Below are 15,741 nucleotides of genomic sequence, written 5' to 3' on the forward strand. Positions count from 1 at the left end.
ACGCCTGAAGCAGGTACTGTAGAGAAACAAGTGCCTGTAGTCACTGGCATGCTGTGGGGTCAACACAATACTGCTGCTTGACATTTGAAGGAAGCTCTTCCTTCTCTAGCCTTCTGTTATGGCAAGAGGGGACAATTTGGTTATGCAGCTATCATAGAATCATAGAAAATTAGAGTTGGAAGGAACTTCAGGCGGTTATATAGTCCAACCCCTGTTCAAAGCAGGACCATCCCCAACTAGATCATTCTAACCAGGGCTTTGTTGAGCCGGGCCTTAAAAACCTCCAAGGATGGAGATTCCACCACCTCTCTGGGTAACCCATTCCAGTGCTTCACCACCCACCTAGTAAAAAAGTTTTTTCCTAATATCTAAATTAAACTCCCCTTGCTGCAACTTGAGACGACTGCTCCTTGTCCTGTCTAATTGGTTATCTGCCACCAATTAGAACAGTCTACCTCCACCCTCTTTGTAACTATGCTTCAGGTAGTTGAAAGCTGTTATTTAATTCCCCCCTCAATCTTTTCTTCTCCAGACTAAATAAGCCCAATTCCCTCAGCCTCTCTTCATAAGTTATGTTTCTTAGCCCCTTAACAAGTTTTCTTGTCCTCCAGTAGAATCTCTCCAATTTGTCCACATCCTTTGTGTAGTAGAGGGATCATAATTGGATACAGCACTCCAGAAGTGGCCACACCAGTGCAGAATAGAGGGGAATAATTACTTCCCTCGATCTGATGGCAACGCTACTACTAATGCAGCCCATTATACTGTTAGCCTTCTTGGCAATAAAGGTACACTATTGACTCATATCCATCTTATTCAGGAGCAAAGGTGGCATGTTTTCTTGTTATCTGTCAAATGGAAATCCCAGTTGAAAAGTGGGTGTGGAAGGGTAGGAGGAATGCCAATAATAGAAAAAGTTGAAGCTGCAAGGTCTCTTCATGATGTTGCTTCTTTGGTTTCTGGTACATGAGAAACAGCACCTGTGGAAGAGAAGACCCTGATGAATAAAGTACTCCACACAGCATTGCTGTGTAGCATTCTGGAGAATTAAGATGGTGGCACTGGGGGAGTCCTTCAAGTGCTAATGCTTCTAAGCACAGGAACAAGTTTTCTCACCACCTCAGGTTGACAACACAAGCTATTTATTTGGCTCCTCCAACTAAAATTCTTTCTTTTTCCTGTATCCCTGATCACCCTTGACTCCTCCTACATCCTTGTTGCCTTCTCTTCTTCTTTTCCTCCCGCACACAATGGCCATGTCCACACGAGCGTGCTTGTACATTTGTGGCACATCAAAGGCTTTTGAGGCACAGCAAAATGTACCCTGTGCATGTGATTTGGTTCTCCGGACTTCATATTTGTAGTGCAGAGCTGACTTTAGATATGGGGAAATCCTAATGTCAAAAAAAAGTGTGCAGAAAAAAAAGTGGGATGGCACATGTGGCAGCAGCATGCACCCCCTGAAACAGGAGCCTGGTTGGTCAGAGTTACACTCTGGCTGCTGGCCAGGCTCCATGTGACTGGATTGCCACCACTGGAGGTGTAGGAGGCCTCCAGGACCCCAGGTAAGCCTTCTGGGGCTGTCCCTACCTCACCTGGAGCACTTTTCCCCAAGCTAACCCTACATGCAGGGGCATGCACCAAGGGAAAAAGCAGCAGCATGAATTTGTGCCAGTGCTTTATTCCCTGCAACAATTGCTTGTGGAGACATAGCCATGATGTTCATCCACCCTCTATACTTCTGGTATTGCCACTATCATATTTCATCATAGTAATTCGGTTTTTGGAGGCTGGTGATGATGAGAGACTCCATTCTTCAGGAGACTTTAGTGTTGCCCAAAAGTGTACTGTAATAATGTTGTAGTGCTGCTGTAGTGATGATACTCCAGAAAGTATGTGAGAAACAAGATCTGTTTGGCAACAACTTTTATTGGATTGACTGCACAGTTGGGAGAGATGTTAGAAAAGGTCTTGGACACAAAATATTCTCTTTCAACTCTACTTGATCTGAAGCCAGTAGTTAATCTAGTATTTTGAAAAAGGAGTGGGGGTGCAGATAGGGGGAAGCGGAGAGCTCAGATGCAATAAGTCTTATTGGTATTGGTGCTGTGCCAAGCATGCTGAGGAATCAAAGAAGTGTAGGACTACACCACCTCATCTTTCACAACTTCTCTTTCCTTCAAAGGTTTACTACCCCCTTCCTTTTTTATGCGGCCATTTTTATTTACATAATGAAATGGGATTAAACAAAAGTCACTGTTCTGCCTGATACTTACCTTAGGCCAAGGGTGTCAGTCACCCATGCTTTAGGCCAGATCTGGACCGTAGGGCTCTTTGCAGGCCAGATCTTCAGAACAAGCAGTGGATGCAGTGGGGTCAGTGGCCGCAGCAGGGCAGCAGTGGTCATGGAGGCAGCAGAGGTGGGGCTAGTGGCTGTGGCAACAGAGGCAGCGGTGGTGGGGCAAGTGGTAGCTTTGGCGAGGCCAGAAATGGAAGCAAGTGGCTGTGTGTCAATCGATGCGTTATAAGTTGCAGTGGTGACGGGCCAAGTATCTGTGGGGCTAATGACCCTGTGTCAACACAACCTTCATTTGCCTCACTGCTGCAGATGCCCATGTCCAATAGGGACCAAGGCCCCAGATTCTGCAACAGCCCTGCTTTCTGCTGGCTGTGCCCCAACATTTCCTGGCCTGCTAGTAGATGAATGGAGTGTCTCCATGGGTTGGATCCAGCTTGCAAGTTATCTTGCTTAGGCTATATCTGCTTTTTTCCCCAGTCCTAAAGAAGTGCACTTCAGACACAGTGGCTGCATATTCTGTACATCAGTGAACAGACGTGTGGTTTTGTGTTATAGGTCTGCATGCGGTGATGTTGAGAAGACAAAACCAGTTGTTGGTCTTAGCTAGTGTTTTCTGGCTCTTTTATGCTTCTGTTGATAATATACTAAATGCACTTTGTTAAATTAAACACTTTCTTTTCACAAGCTATTTGGAAAAAATCTTTGATGTTAGCTACTATTTTCATTTTGGCATAGTGTTTGTTAAAAAGAATGCAAAACATTTCATTCTGTTGATGACATTGTGAACGGTTTTCTATTCTTCTATTTTTTGTAAATGGTATAGTACCATAGCAGAGTTGCAGGAAGTGGGGTACTTGCCTCATTTGCTGCTCAACTTGGTGAAAGGGAATGTTCTGTATGTACTATGATTTAAGGAAGGTCCCAGTCCTGTTACACATGGGAGGAAATTTACAACCCCAAACAGTCCTAATGAATTCAGTGCAGTCATTAATGCGTGCATTTATGAGAGGGGGGCCCCTACTCATTCACTATAATGCTGCTGTTGGCCTAGAATGCATTTAAAAAGTATATGTGTTGAATGCACATACATACAGTAGGATTTCTTTCTAATGTCTCAAAACTCAAAGTCAAAAGGCAATTCTGCCAAAAACTGACTGTTCCTATGGCAGATTGCAATACCTAGATATTTTGAAGCAATTGTTATAACAATTGAGAAAATTTATTCATTAGAGTAGGAGGATAGTGAAAGAAATAAACCATTTTTATAATACTTATTAAAAATATCATTCAGTCAGAGATTAAGCCTGAAGAATATCTGTCTCAAAGGTAAAAATCTTTTGAATAGTTAGCTGCTACTTAAAACAGGAGGTTAGAATAGAAACAGTTAAGCTGTGTTAACTGTTGAGGTCATTCATATAACTCCATGGCATTCCCTATAAACCCCCAGAGGTCCTTCGCTCTTCTCACATTTTGCCTCCACATTCTTCTGTCAGAGGTATATTTTCTTTATTGCTGGTAAAGCATTGAAAGTCTGATGTTTTGCTCAGTGTTATCCCTTCATTTTCCCCTTGGTTTTCTGCAAGGTCAAACACGATAGAAATGGCTTTCCAAGATACATTTAGCTGGTCTGTCTTCTGTCACCCTAACCACATGGTCTGCCCAGTGAAGCCATTGGCATTTCCTGATTGGATCATCTGTTCACACACATTGTTCTTCCTCCCTTGCCCAAATATTCACGTTGATATTGTATTGTCAAAGGTGTTTGCTAACAAGGAAAAAAAGATGATTAAACAGCCAGGTTCCACAGCCACTTTAAACAATCAGCTTTGTAAGTGCCTCATCTATCTGAAGTTTGGTCTTTCTCAGGAGTTTTTTTTGGAACCAAAAGCTCTGCTAAGAAAAGTGGGAGGCATTGCCACTCTGTATTCATGTCTTAATTCCCACCCCCCCACCAAATTATTAGTAAGTAATGCTCCTTCATATTTAAATTGCTTAACTTATTGATACATATTTTTTATTATCAACTGCACCGCTACATAAAATAGTATATTATTCAGGTCAGCTTGCAGCCATCTCTAGGCTTCTACTTTTCAGTGAGCTTGAGTTCCATTTTCTTTCTGTTTCCTTCATGTCTCCAAACCTCCTTCAGATGCTGCCTTCAGTTTCTCCTACACTAGCCAAACTTCACCGCATCCCTCAGTTGATTCTGGCGATTAAAGTTCACCCGAAACAGAGAAGGTTGTGCAATATAAATGCACACATTCATGCTGTAATTATGTTTAAAAATAAATTAGAAGCACCCAGAAAGGGGGGTTACTTAGGGGCATGAGGCTGGGAGGAGCCTCCTGGGCCTTTGCATTCTGTATCTGGGGGCTATTGCTTGCCCAGAACCACTACTTTAGACTCTGATGCAGGACCACAAGGCACAAAACCCCTGAAATACTAAGGGGTTACACACTAATTTTGGTTGCTCCTGGAGCTCTTAACCCCTGGACTGTCTGCATGTTAACACCTTAAAGTGGTTTTAAGCACTCGTTATGTGGCTCAAAGTTACGCCAAACCAGAGCACAAAACCCCTGAATCTCCAATCTGCACTACCCAGCTCCTGTTCCATTAAGGTGTGGCCACTCCTCACAGATGTGCTGCCCAAGTTGAGTCCTGCAGTATCCCAGGATCTCTCGCACCTTCCCTGTTCATAAAGCAGGACCCCTAAAATATTTCAAATGGAGGTATGAACCAATTTGCATGGTGAGTATGGGTATTCACCACACTTTGCATTGTAAGTGTGGATATTAGGTATCATAGTCATCTTTTGCAGACCTCTTAGACATAGTCTGTGGACCACCCAGGACCAGAAGTTGAAAAACCACCGCTGTAGATTAAGGGTGTGACTGCTCCAAACTCCAGGCCAGCACCAATACCATCAACATTTTTGCAGCTCATAGCCTAAAGTATAACAAGACCCTCTAACAACAGCCTGCAAGCTCGCCTAGGTCAGAGCCGGGCAGGTGAAGGCACAGGCAGAGCAGCTGGGATTGTGGTGGCCACCTGCTCCCCACCCTGCCACCCACACATCATCCCATCTGTCTATCATCTGCCCCCACCGGCTCCTGCTAGGTGTGTTAAAAAAAAAAGTGCCTGGGGGACTTAGGAGCCTAGATCCCACTCCTAGAAGCAAGTGCTACACAGCCAAGGCCTGAAGAGCTAGGCCAGCCTCTGAGGGGAGCCAGTCTTGGGGCTCAAGAGGTGGGACAGCCTAAGGGAACAGGGTTTGGGGCTGAAGAGCCATGTTAGCCTCTGAGGGAACCTGGGTTCGGGGGCTGAAGAGGTGGGACAACTTAAGGGAACTGGACTTGAGGCTTAGGAGCTGTGACAGCCTCTGAGGGAACCTGGGTGTGGGGCCGAAGCTACAGGACAACCTCTGAGAGAGCCCAGGTTAGGGCTCAAGAGGCGGGACAGTCCGAGGAAACCGGGGTTTGGGGATGAATAGGCAGGACAGCCCGAGGGAGCCGGGCTCGTGCGGGCCCCGGGGGAGCTGGGCAGCCGCCCCTGCGCCCGGCGCGGAGCCAAGAGGCCGGCTGTGCGCCGAGCGGCCGGCAAGGGGCGCCGGCCCGCAGGTTTGCGCCGCAGAGCAGCCGGCTGCGGATCACCTGCAGCGGGGGGGAGCCGAGGAGCTCCTCCCTGCCCAGCTAATCGCTTCCCCCCTCTCCCTGCCTCTTCCAGGCACTGGCGCGCAGGAGGAGGAGGAGGTGGCGACTGCTGAGGCTGGGCAGAGCCGTCACCTGCTGCAGAGCGGCAGGAGCCCTCAGCCGGCCGGGCCGGGGCTGCACCCCCCTCCCTGTCTCGCGGGGCACCCAGGCAGCCGCCGCCGCCGCAGCGCCCGGGGGCCGAGGGCGCCATGGCCGAGGGGGGCGAGGGCGAGGACGAGATCCAGTTCCTGCGGACTGTAAGCGCGGCGGGGGACCCCGGGGGCGCTCATGGCAGTGGGGGCGGGAGCCTGCATTGCACTGGGCGGGGGGCATCCCCGGCGTGGAGGCTGCGAGGGTTGCACGCCCGAGCCGCCGGGGCCGGGGGCGATGCGGCGGGCTGGCAGAGCCATGTGCGCGCCGGCTCCTGCCGCCCCCGGGCAGGGCACCCACCTCCGCCCGGCCCTGCAGAGCCAGCCCCGCGCCTCCCCCTGCCAGCTGCTCGCCAAAGATGCATACAATCATGCGATCCCCCCCAGCTGCAGGTGTTGTCCTCCCAGGGGAGGGGTTGGTGCAAGGCATCCCCCCACCCTCCATCTCCCTATATCCCCCCCACACACGCACACACACATACGCACACTTCTTTTGGCTTTTAAAACCCGGGTAAGCCTGGATCAGGACCGCAGGTTCAGTTTTATTTTTGAGTGCTGCTTTTCTCCACTCTCCTGACCCCTCTTGCTAGTGCTGTGCCCATGGCCAAGCCTGGCAAGTTTTTCTCTAACCAGTTGCCCCACACAGACCCACACAGTTTGAAGCGTGGGGGGGAATCTGTCTCCACGAGACATGCATCCACACTGACACTGCTTAGACCACGTTTCTTTTTTCTTCCAAGTCCAGTCTGGTTTTCAAAACGTTTCGTGGCTTGCTTGTGTAGCAAAGCAAGAAAGGAAAAAGGAAGCCGTGTAACTGGTGCATGTTCAGATTGGGGTGGGTTTTTTTTTTTGCAGTATTGTGGAGGCTGGTTTGGATGTACCCTGTTTACTTCCAGCCGGAAACCTTCAAGAATAAAGCTGTTCCTTAAATATAGCTGAATTTACAGCAGCGTATGTTGAGCGTATGGTCATTCTGCCTCTGCTCTTCCAACATGGCAAAGCTATAAACTTTTATTTGCCTTAGGGTTATGTGGCACATAGTGTAGTACCAGCAAATATCTTAAAAAAAAAAAAAAAAAAAAAAAAAAAAGACCTCCCCTCTTCCCCCCCTTAAATCTTTCTCAGAAAGAAGATATGGCTTCACAATGTGTGTGAGTTTGGTTGTTGTTTCCTGCTGTTAAAATTTGATCTAAATATTTGGAAGACTTGTGTATTTACAGGCTTACTGCAGGTTTAAATGTTAAGCATAGCTCATGGAGATGTTGTTATCTGAATACTTAATAGGGAAACAGAAGCAGTGTGCATACTAATAGCAGGCTGCACATATAGAGTAATGTTAAACTCCAGCACTTGACAGCAGCAGCACGTTACGTAAAACAGCACTTCTGATAATGTGTGTCAGGCTGGTAATAGAGGTCTGGCAATCTCAGCATTGGATTATTGTGTAAGAATCCTTAGAATGTTTCTCTGATAATAAAAATGACCTTGAAGAAGGTAGTAAACTGGAGCAGTGGGAAATTTTTGGTGTTGGGGTTCAGACTTGAAATATAAAGGGCCTAAGATATATTTCCAGTTTCCTGTGAAGTTTGGAATTTCCCATCTAAAATTGTTTTTGTGGGGTGATTTGCCTTAATAGTTCATCCGTCTTCCCACTACCCTCTACATTTTAGTTTAACTGAATTGGGAATATTTCACTGAAGAGAGATGGAAAATCACTTGTTTTATAAAACTTTGAATGCAGTTTTTGCCTTTGTGTTCATTGTTTGAATTTGTGGACTAATCTCCCCCGGGGTCTTTTATACATGTAACTGCTTATGCAGCATTGATAAAATACTCAGTTTGCAAACTGATTATTAACTGATAATGGATGTGTATGCATTTTTTAAAGACAATTAGTCATTAGGGACAGAGGGATACTCTAACGCTTTGGTAGATAAAACATTCTTTCACTTAAGGACCCCAATCTATGATCTTGGGGGGGGGGGAAATGTTTTATGATGTTCATTTGGGGCTAACTGTGAGAAATACTACATTTAAACTGCCATTCTTTGCACATGCTGTTCTCTATAGGTTCTACTAAACTCCTGGGAAAGGCTGTTTTTTCAACTGGGGTTGGAAAGATATATTTATTGTAGCATGGGAATTTATTATGTGCAAGTAATTTTTCACGTTAAAATTTTAATATTTATTTACATTTAACTATTAAGCAGTTTATATACAGTTTATTTTTAGAGTGTGTGCCTTTCTACACCCTGCTGTGTCTAGTTTTCTCTCTCTCGCTTGTTTGGTGCCTTTTTTGGCCAAGATGGCTGAATGCAAGCCCTCCTGCAAATCTGCTTCTCTTGTGGATTTTGTGTTTCTTTTGGCAACTAGCTGATTCTGATAAATCACCTTTGAAGAGGTAGCTGTAACTTCTTGTTTCTTTAGGTCTTTGGAAGCAGCAAGCCTTTTTTTTCCAAGTATTCTTGCAATGTGGGCTGGAATGCTGTTTCTGTCCCATTAGGCTAGCCCAAAGGAAATGTTCAGGAGTCCTATAAATTTTGCACCTTAGTATGGACAGAATTCAGGCTCATTACGTTGCTGAATATTCCATTTGGAAATACTCTTATACAAGAGAGATCATTTTTGTGCCAAGCACCAGATGCCATGTACTGGCTTCCCCCTGAAATGCAGGCATGGGGGTGGAAGTGACTAGGAGGCTCTTGTAGCTCCTCCCTGCAAATGCAAGTACCTTCTTGGTGCATTTTTTATATTAAGAAAGAAAAGAGAATGTAGTGTACAGATTAAAACATCTGCAAGCAAAACTATAAATTGGTTATAATTCCTATATGAATGACATGATTTTCTTTTACTTGGACATATCATTTGGCTGCAGCAAAATCAATTCAGGCTTTCAGGGAGGGAGAACAGAAAATCCTTTAGGCAGATTCTTTCCATAATAGATATATGGAAAGTCTTATTTTCCTTGGGAAACCCCTCATAGGAAAGACCTTTGTGTGGACCATGTCTGTTACCTGACAGTGGACTTAAATCAGTCTCAAACTTTCAAGAGACACTAGGTAATTTTATGCTTTTTATCGGATAAAGATGCTCTCAGACTTTCTGGCACCTCCAGAATTGGTGTGAGCCTATGATATAAACTAAATTTGAGGGCAATTGTATGTTTAGGAGTCAGTGATAATGTTGTTGCAATTTAACCTTTGAATCTGAGGATCCTTTTGGAAAGCAGTTGGGACAGCTTTGGGTAGATGCCTAGTTTTGTAGCATTTCTTAAAAACGAGCCAGGCTCTCTTTTCAGATGGATGTACCCGTGGGTTCAACCATGACATATGGCTATGAAACCAACAGAGCTGCAGCCCCTTCCAACAGCCTGCAAATTGCCAAAGGTCAATATGCCTGAAATGGGTGGAAAATATAACAACCAGTCTTTCTCTTAGGGTAATGAAGTTTCTCTCTTTTGAGAATGAAATTCTAACATTCTGCCCTGTACTCTTTTTAAAATGTTGTTTAAAGTGTAACTAGTAATGAAATAGGTTTTTATTTATTTTTTAAGTAATGTGTTCCATCTCATTTCCCACCTGAAGTCATGATCCTTCTGCATAGCTCTCAACCAGTTAAAATGTGACAGAGGTTCTTAATATGTATGACAGATGTAAACTGTGGGGCATGGTGGAAAAAAATATTTCAATGCAGCGTTAACAATAATGCGGGATTCACTTTTCAAGTATAAATAAAGTTCTGTCACCTCAGCCCAGGGAGTCAACTTGTGACATCAAGATAGAAAGAGAGCCCCAAGTTTTGTGCGGTAGGAAATTTAGATTTGAATTTAATATACAAAGCTTGCCCAATAACATGAGGTGTGCTGCTCTGTGATGTCAAAATATCTTCTTGCCCTGATTCAGAAAAGACTTATGTTTCATGAGAGTTTCACCCTATTTTTAAATCCCATTGAAGTCATGTGTTTAAGCACTGCCTTGTACTGGGGCCTTTCACAGTAACTATTTTGGAAATAACAGCGGAAATGAACAGTAGGGACACTTGAGATTAGAGGACGTCTTTATGTAAGTTGTTCCAGGTAATAGAAAGAAAAATAAATATAAGCAGAATTGTTTCTAAGTATATACTGTAGTGGAAGGGACTAAAAGTGAATTACGGTATTTTTTTGTAGTGCTTTCCATACACCAGCCATCGTGAAGTAGCTTGTCATAAGTTTAGATTTTAGGAGCTACGTTGGCCATCTCTTAAAACACAGCTATTAATATGTACTGAACAAAATGCGTCAGAAGACTCTTTAAATGTTAGAATCAGGTTTATGAAAGGGGAGTGGGCACTGCAAAACACTTTAGTTAGCCTCTGCTCATTTTTAGAAAAGCACTTGTGGCTCTTAATATAGGACTCTCGAATATCCTGAAGAGGTGAGCACAAAGGACCACTGTTCAGCAGCACATATGAAGGATGGCATTGCTAACGTTGCAGCATCTTCCCCTTCCTCCTCCTAAGCACTGCACTGCACTGCAGTACCAACTCTGATTATGAGCTCAGATTTTTATTTGAAATAGAGTTGGACAGAGCTTGTTTCAGAGTAAAGCAGGGAAATAAAAATTAGTTTATGATGATCTTTAAAAATCACACCTAAAATATTTCCAAGTTCCCTGACCTGGCTAAGAAAAATAGTGTTATATATGTTTGTGCATCTTTGTAATCATTCAAAGCTGGACTTTTATTGAATTTCCTAATAAAACTCACGTGACAAACTGCAGGGTGTTTTTTTTGTCCAGTCTTCTTACATATAAACAAACTGCTAAATTTTAAAATTAATTTGATTTTTTGTTGGAGGGATTCAAATTTTTCCTGATTTTTTTTTTTTTTTTTTAAGTGTTTATTAATAAAATAATTCAGTGATGTACCTATCTTGGGTACAGTGTGTGCCTCTCAATCTTGCTTAGCTGATTTGCACACACAAGCAACAGTTTCTGTCCACTTCTCTGCAAATATTTAATAGCATATGTGAAATGAGGTATCATTACTAAGACCTCATTACCTTTCACAAAAATATACCACAGTTTATTTACTATTACATTATGAGGTATTGGCACAAATAATTAAAACTAAACTGCTCTTGTCAAATCAACCGGATATATCTTACAATATAGTTTGCTGGTTTAAGTGGTTGTTTTGCCTACTAATTTGTAAAATACATAAATGTGGAATGGGTCTCACAATCAGCATGAATTAATTAAGTTCTCTTATATAACTTCAGAGCAAAATCCTGGTCCCATTGAAATCAATAGCAAACTCCCATTGACTTCATTGAAGCCAGGATTTCAGCCCTCATTTTTGTTTACAGGCAGAGTGTTTAGGAATGTACTCTCCATACTTGTTATTCTCCAAATGCAAGCTTAGTTCTGAAAAGTACTACAGAAATCCATGGAAAGATCCTCAATATGCCAGTATGGATTGCCTCTAGCAATGACACTGTTGAAGAGATTTCATTACTAACTTATCTGGTGAATCCCTTAGTGCAGCAGTTCTGGGGAAGTTAAGCCCCAGAGATGAGATGGCTGTTCTTTTTATTCCAGTAGTGTGGAAGTGAAATCACAGTAGAGATCTCTCTCTTTTGAACAAGTTAAGGGCTTGATCTTGCACAGAGTGGATAGGAATTTCAGAACTTTTTCAGGGAAGTATTTTCCCATGCCTCCTTTCTGGCTAAAGGTGATTTTTTTTATTTTAAGCATGAGGGAAATGGTGCATTCATTTTTTTTTTTTTTTTCCAACTGAAGTAGAAGTCAAAGAAAAACACATCTGATGTGTTGGAGTTGTTCAGCCAGGACCTGTTTTCCTTGTACCATGAAAAAAGTTAAAATGAATAGAGATTGGAAAAAAGGGGTAGAAACAAAGGTACTGATATTAATTTTTTTGCAGGGTGGTCACATATAAAGAAATGAGTAAATGGCTGAGCTTTTTAAGTATGCACCAGCTAACTGGACTGCCAGGTTGCCCCATAGAGCAGTACGAGGAAGAGGGAAATGGCAAGGTGACCCAGGGGCCCTGATTAGTACATAGCCTTTTCAAAAAATACATGTAGAGAACCGACCTTAGGGAAAATGGCACTGTGGGCAAACTTGTATGTTGGTGTCCCCCTCCAAGCCACCGGTGTTGTGTGCATAGGGGTGTGTATGTGGTGGGGGTGGTGCATGAGAGGTACACATGCCCCAGCAGCTGTATGTAGCAGAGGACCCCATGGGCTATCATGAGGTAGTGTGTGTCTGCCTACCCAAGATGCTGGCCTGGTGCAGAATGATGGGGGCTTGGCACAGGGCAGTAGGAAGGGCTGCCCGCACATGAAGCCCAACCCCAGTGACAAGGTGTTGCAACCCAGTGCTGCCTGGCCACCCATGCCCGTGTCTTCATCCTGGCAGTGGTAGCAGTGGCTGGGTGAGGCTGCAGCTTGGCCTCCAGCCCCAGTAGGTTGGTGATGGGGAAGCCTTTAGCGCACAAGTCAGCCGCCTAGCCATGCCACCTTCTTGCCTTGGCCCAGCCCAGCCCTCTGCACCCTTCTCCCAATCTGTCATGTTATCTGGTAGCACCTGCCACCACTGCTACCAGTACCCGTTTTGTTTTGTTTTTTCCTTCTGCCCCAGCTGGCTGGCTTCAATCAACTCTGGGCATGGCTGGGGCGGGGGGGCGGTGGGCTCTGCTCCCCAGCTTCCAGGTTTAGTTGCCACCAAAGAGCCTCAACGGCTTTTGCCTGGTTTGAGGCACGAGTGGTTGGGCAGGGCACGTGCACACATGGCGCCCACCTGATCATGGTGTCCTTGGCAGTCGCACATGCCACCCTTCCCTGAGCCGTACATGTATGTACTACAGATTTCAGTGGTGTATGTTGTTTGTAGAAATCATGCAGATATCTGCATGCACTGTGAGGATCCCTGACATAATATTAAAAAAGCCCCCTCCTGATTGTGAAGAGAAGAATATGGTGAATGTGGTATTCTAAGTTAAGACCATTCCTGAAATATATAACTAGCTAAAACAACAGTTGGTAATGTTTGGAGAAAAGTAAAACCATTTTCAAGCATGGTATCTTGCAAGTCCATGTTCTGATTTTGTCAAAACTTAAAAAAAAATCCTATGTCAAGCTAGAGCAAAAAATTAATAAAGTGTCAAAAGGTTCGTTTTATTTTGGTGATGGTATAGGGCTGCAAATCAATTTTAAACTGTGAGGTTAGTTTTTTCCATTATTTCAATAGCCTGAAAAAACCCTTTCCTAAATCTCTGTTGTTGCCTGAGAAGAAGAAAACAGCACGTGTCCTACCTACCAAAGCTAACTCTTTTCGGAAAATTCTCTCATTAGTAATGTAAGACCAGACTTGGGTATATGTGGTTTTCTTTCCATTGTTGCTGTCTCTGGCTTGTATTCTGCCATTTATTATGAGATCTATAAATGTAAGTGTTTAAATCATGTCTGAGTCTTCCAATTTGCTTACTATGATGGTAGTATTCTTGTGCTTTCAAAGTGGAACACCTCTTGGAGAGTTTATTTGCCTGATGAGCCATATGCATCATACTAATGGATCAAAGAATCAGTGGGAAAGGCCTACCTAGTCAAACTGAAAACTGAATGGTAGTTTAGATTGATTGCCTTTAAAATGTCAAAAATTGCCATTACAAATAACTAGACCTGTCGCAGTATTATCTCCCTGTTGTTAATACCACGCTATTGAACATTTTAAACAATGTTTGTTTTCTTCAGAAGAAAAAAAATGACCCCTCAAAAAGAAGTAAGGTAGACCAACAGCGACTCAAAGCAACTTTTGGTTGTAACATAACGTTATATATAACGTTCAGATTAATCAATGGTTAAATAGAACAATATTAAATAGATCATTATATTATTTTTTGAACTCTCTTGCTTTTCCTCATTTTGTCATTGTCTCACTGATTTATAGTTGTATTTATAATTCCTTGTTTAATAAAACACATGGATTTTTTTTTTTTTTTTTTTTTTTGCAAATATGTTGCTATGCTGGGAGAGCTTAATGTTATGTTCCTTTCATTAGTGTTTTTATATTTTACTTATTCACATTCAAGATTGGGAAAAATATTGTGATTAGAGAGCACAGTGGGACATCTTGGTGGATTAAGAGGTTATCAATGCCTGCGCCAAACTGTTCTCTTGGAGAATTCCTAAAAGGAACGGAAGATCTGCATTAACTCCTTTGTGAATCTTCCCGTGCGGACAGTAAAGATATATTTGGCATTTCTGATTTGGCTCCATTATCTACTCTAGCCATGTGTCTTCCCTCCCTGCAACCAAACCTATAGAGCAGTAGATTAGTGGTTTTTGTATGGAGGGATTTGTCAGAGGAAGAGATTCTCTCTCTCTCCCCTCCCCTTCTTCTGTTTATATGTGGGCCAGAATATTATTCTAGGTGCTGGTGCATCTGCCATCCCTGTTGTACTCCATTATTACAAACGTGTGATTTGGCCAAAGCCATTAAATACCAATTCAAACTGGAGGTACTGAAAAAACATAAGGGGTACAAAGTCAACCCAAACTATGGATGGATTATTTAATTTATGAGGTAAATATTGGATGGCTGGATTGATTATTGATTCTCAATATCTATCAATGTTGTGGAAATTCCAGTAAACATTAGTATAGAATTAAAACTCCTTAAGAGAATTCTATGGTTCATACTCATTATATCTGATAATCAGCATAATTTAACATTGCAACTGCTAGGAGCAGCCTGAACACAAGCTAGATAATTAAACCTCTTTATATGGGCAGGAAGAATTCATTTCTGACGCACTCCCTGATAAGGTGTTCAGTGACTGTAGTGATGGGGCTATTTAAATACTTGCAGAGATGGTTAAGGGCCCATTAGCTATCTTGGTCTTACAGTAACCTTGAGAATATTCTGTATTTTTTTGTTTGTTTGAAGCACTTATTTATTAGTAGAGGGGTAAAGATGCATGCAAATAATTTGACTTAATATTTATTGTGCAAGTATATTTTAATATATAGATAGCTATTAAACAGTTAACTTGGTGTTAGTTATGCAAGGATTTTAAGCCTACACACATTTACTCATGAGATAATCTTGAAGAGTGTATCAGAAAGACTAAATGTGCTCTCCTCTATCTGAGCAGCAGATGCTTGCTATAATTTACAGTATCTGATTGAGGCCTAAGTGTGAAATAGGGGTAATTTGGAAACACAGAAAGTGGTTCTGTTAGCGTTGCAGGCAATGCAACAACTCTTCATCATCTCTAGAAATTGAAATTCAAAGCTTCTTGAGGTCACACAAAAATGATAGTTTAATTTTTTCCTTAACGGTCCCAAGAAAATACCAGATCCAGGTGTGTTGATGCCAGGTTAGGTAGAACTTCAGATACTTTGGAGAGTTAGGGCTAGGATCTAGAGTGACCTGGATAGATTGGAGAAATGGTCTGCAATCAATCGGATGAGATTCACCGAGGACAAGTACAGAATCTTTCACTTGGGATGGAATAATTGCATGCACAAATACAGAATGGGGAATGACTCTCTAGAATGCCATGCTACAGAGAAGGACCTGGGTACCAGTAGACCATGAAC

At 43.0% G+C, this 15,741-nt stretch overlaps 1 protein-coding gene across 1 annotated transcript in view; it reads left to right on the forward strand.

The window, feature by feature from the left end:
• Positions 1-5,972: 5,972 nt before the first annotated feature.
• The window catches only part of RYR2 (ryanodine receptor 2), an 875,416-nt gene continuing 865,647 nt past the window's right edge, over positions 5,973-15,741 (forward strand). The window contains exon 1 of the mRNA XM_059715710.1: positions 5,973-6,245. Within this exon, the coding sequence (XP_059571693.1) occupies positions 6,198-6,245 (48 nt within the window). The 5' untranslated portion in view covers positions 5,973-6,197. The remainder of the gene's footprint in view (positions 6,246-15,741) is intronic.

The sequence above is a fragment of the Alligator mississippiensis genome, chromosome 1 (genome assembly GCF_030867095.1).
Source record: "Alligator mississippiensis isolate rAllMis1 chromosome 1, rAllMis1, whole genome shotgun sequence".
NCBI lineage: Eukaryota > Metazoa > Chordata > Crocodylia > Alligatoridae > Alligator > Alligator mississippiensis.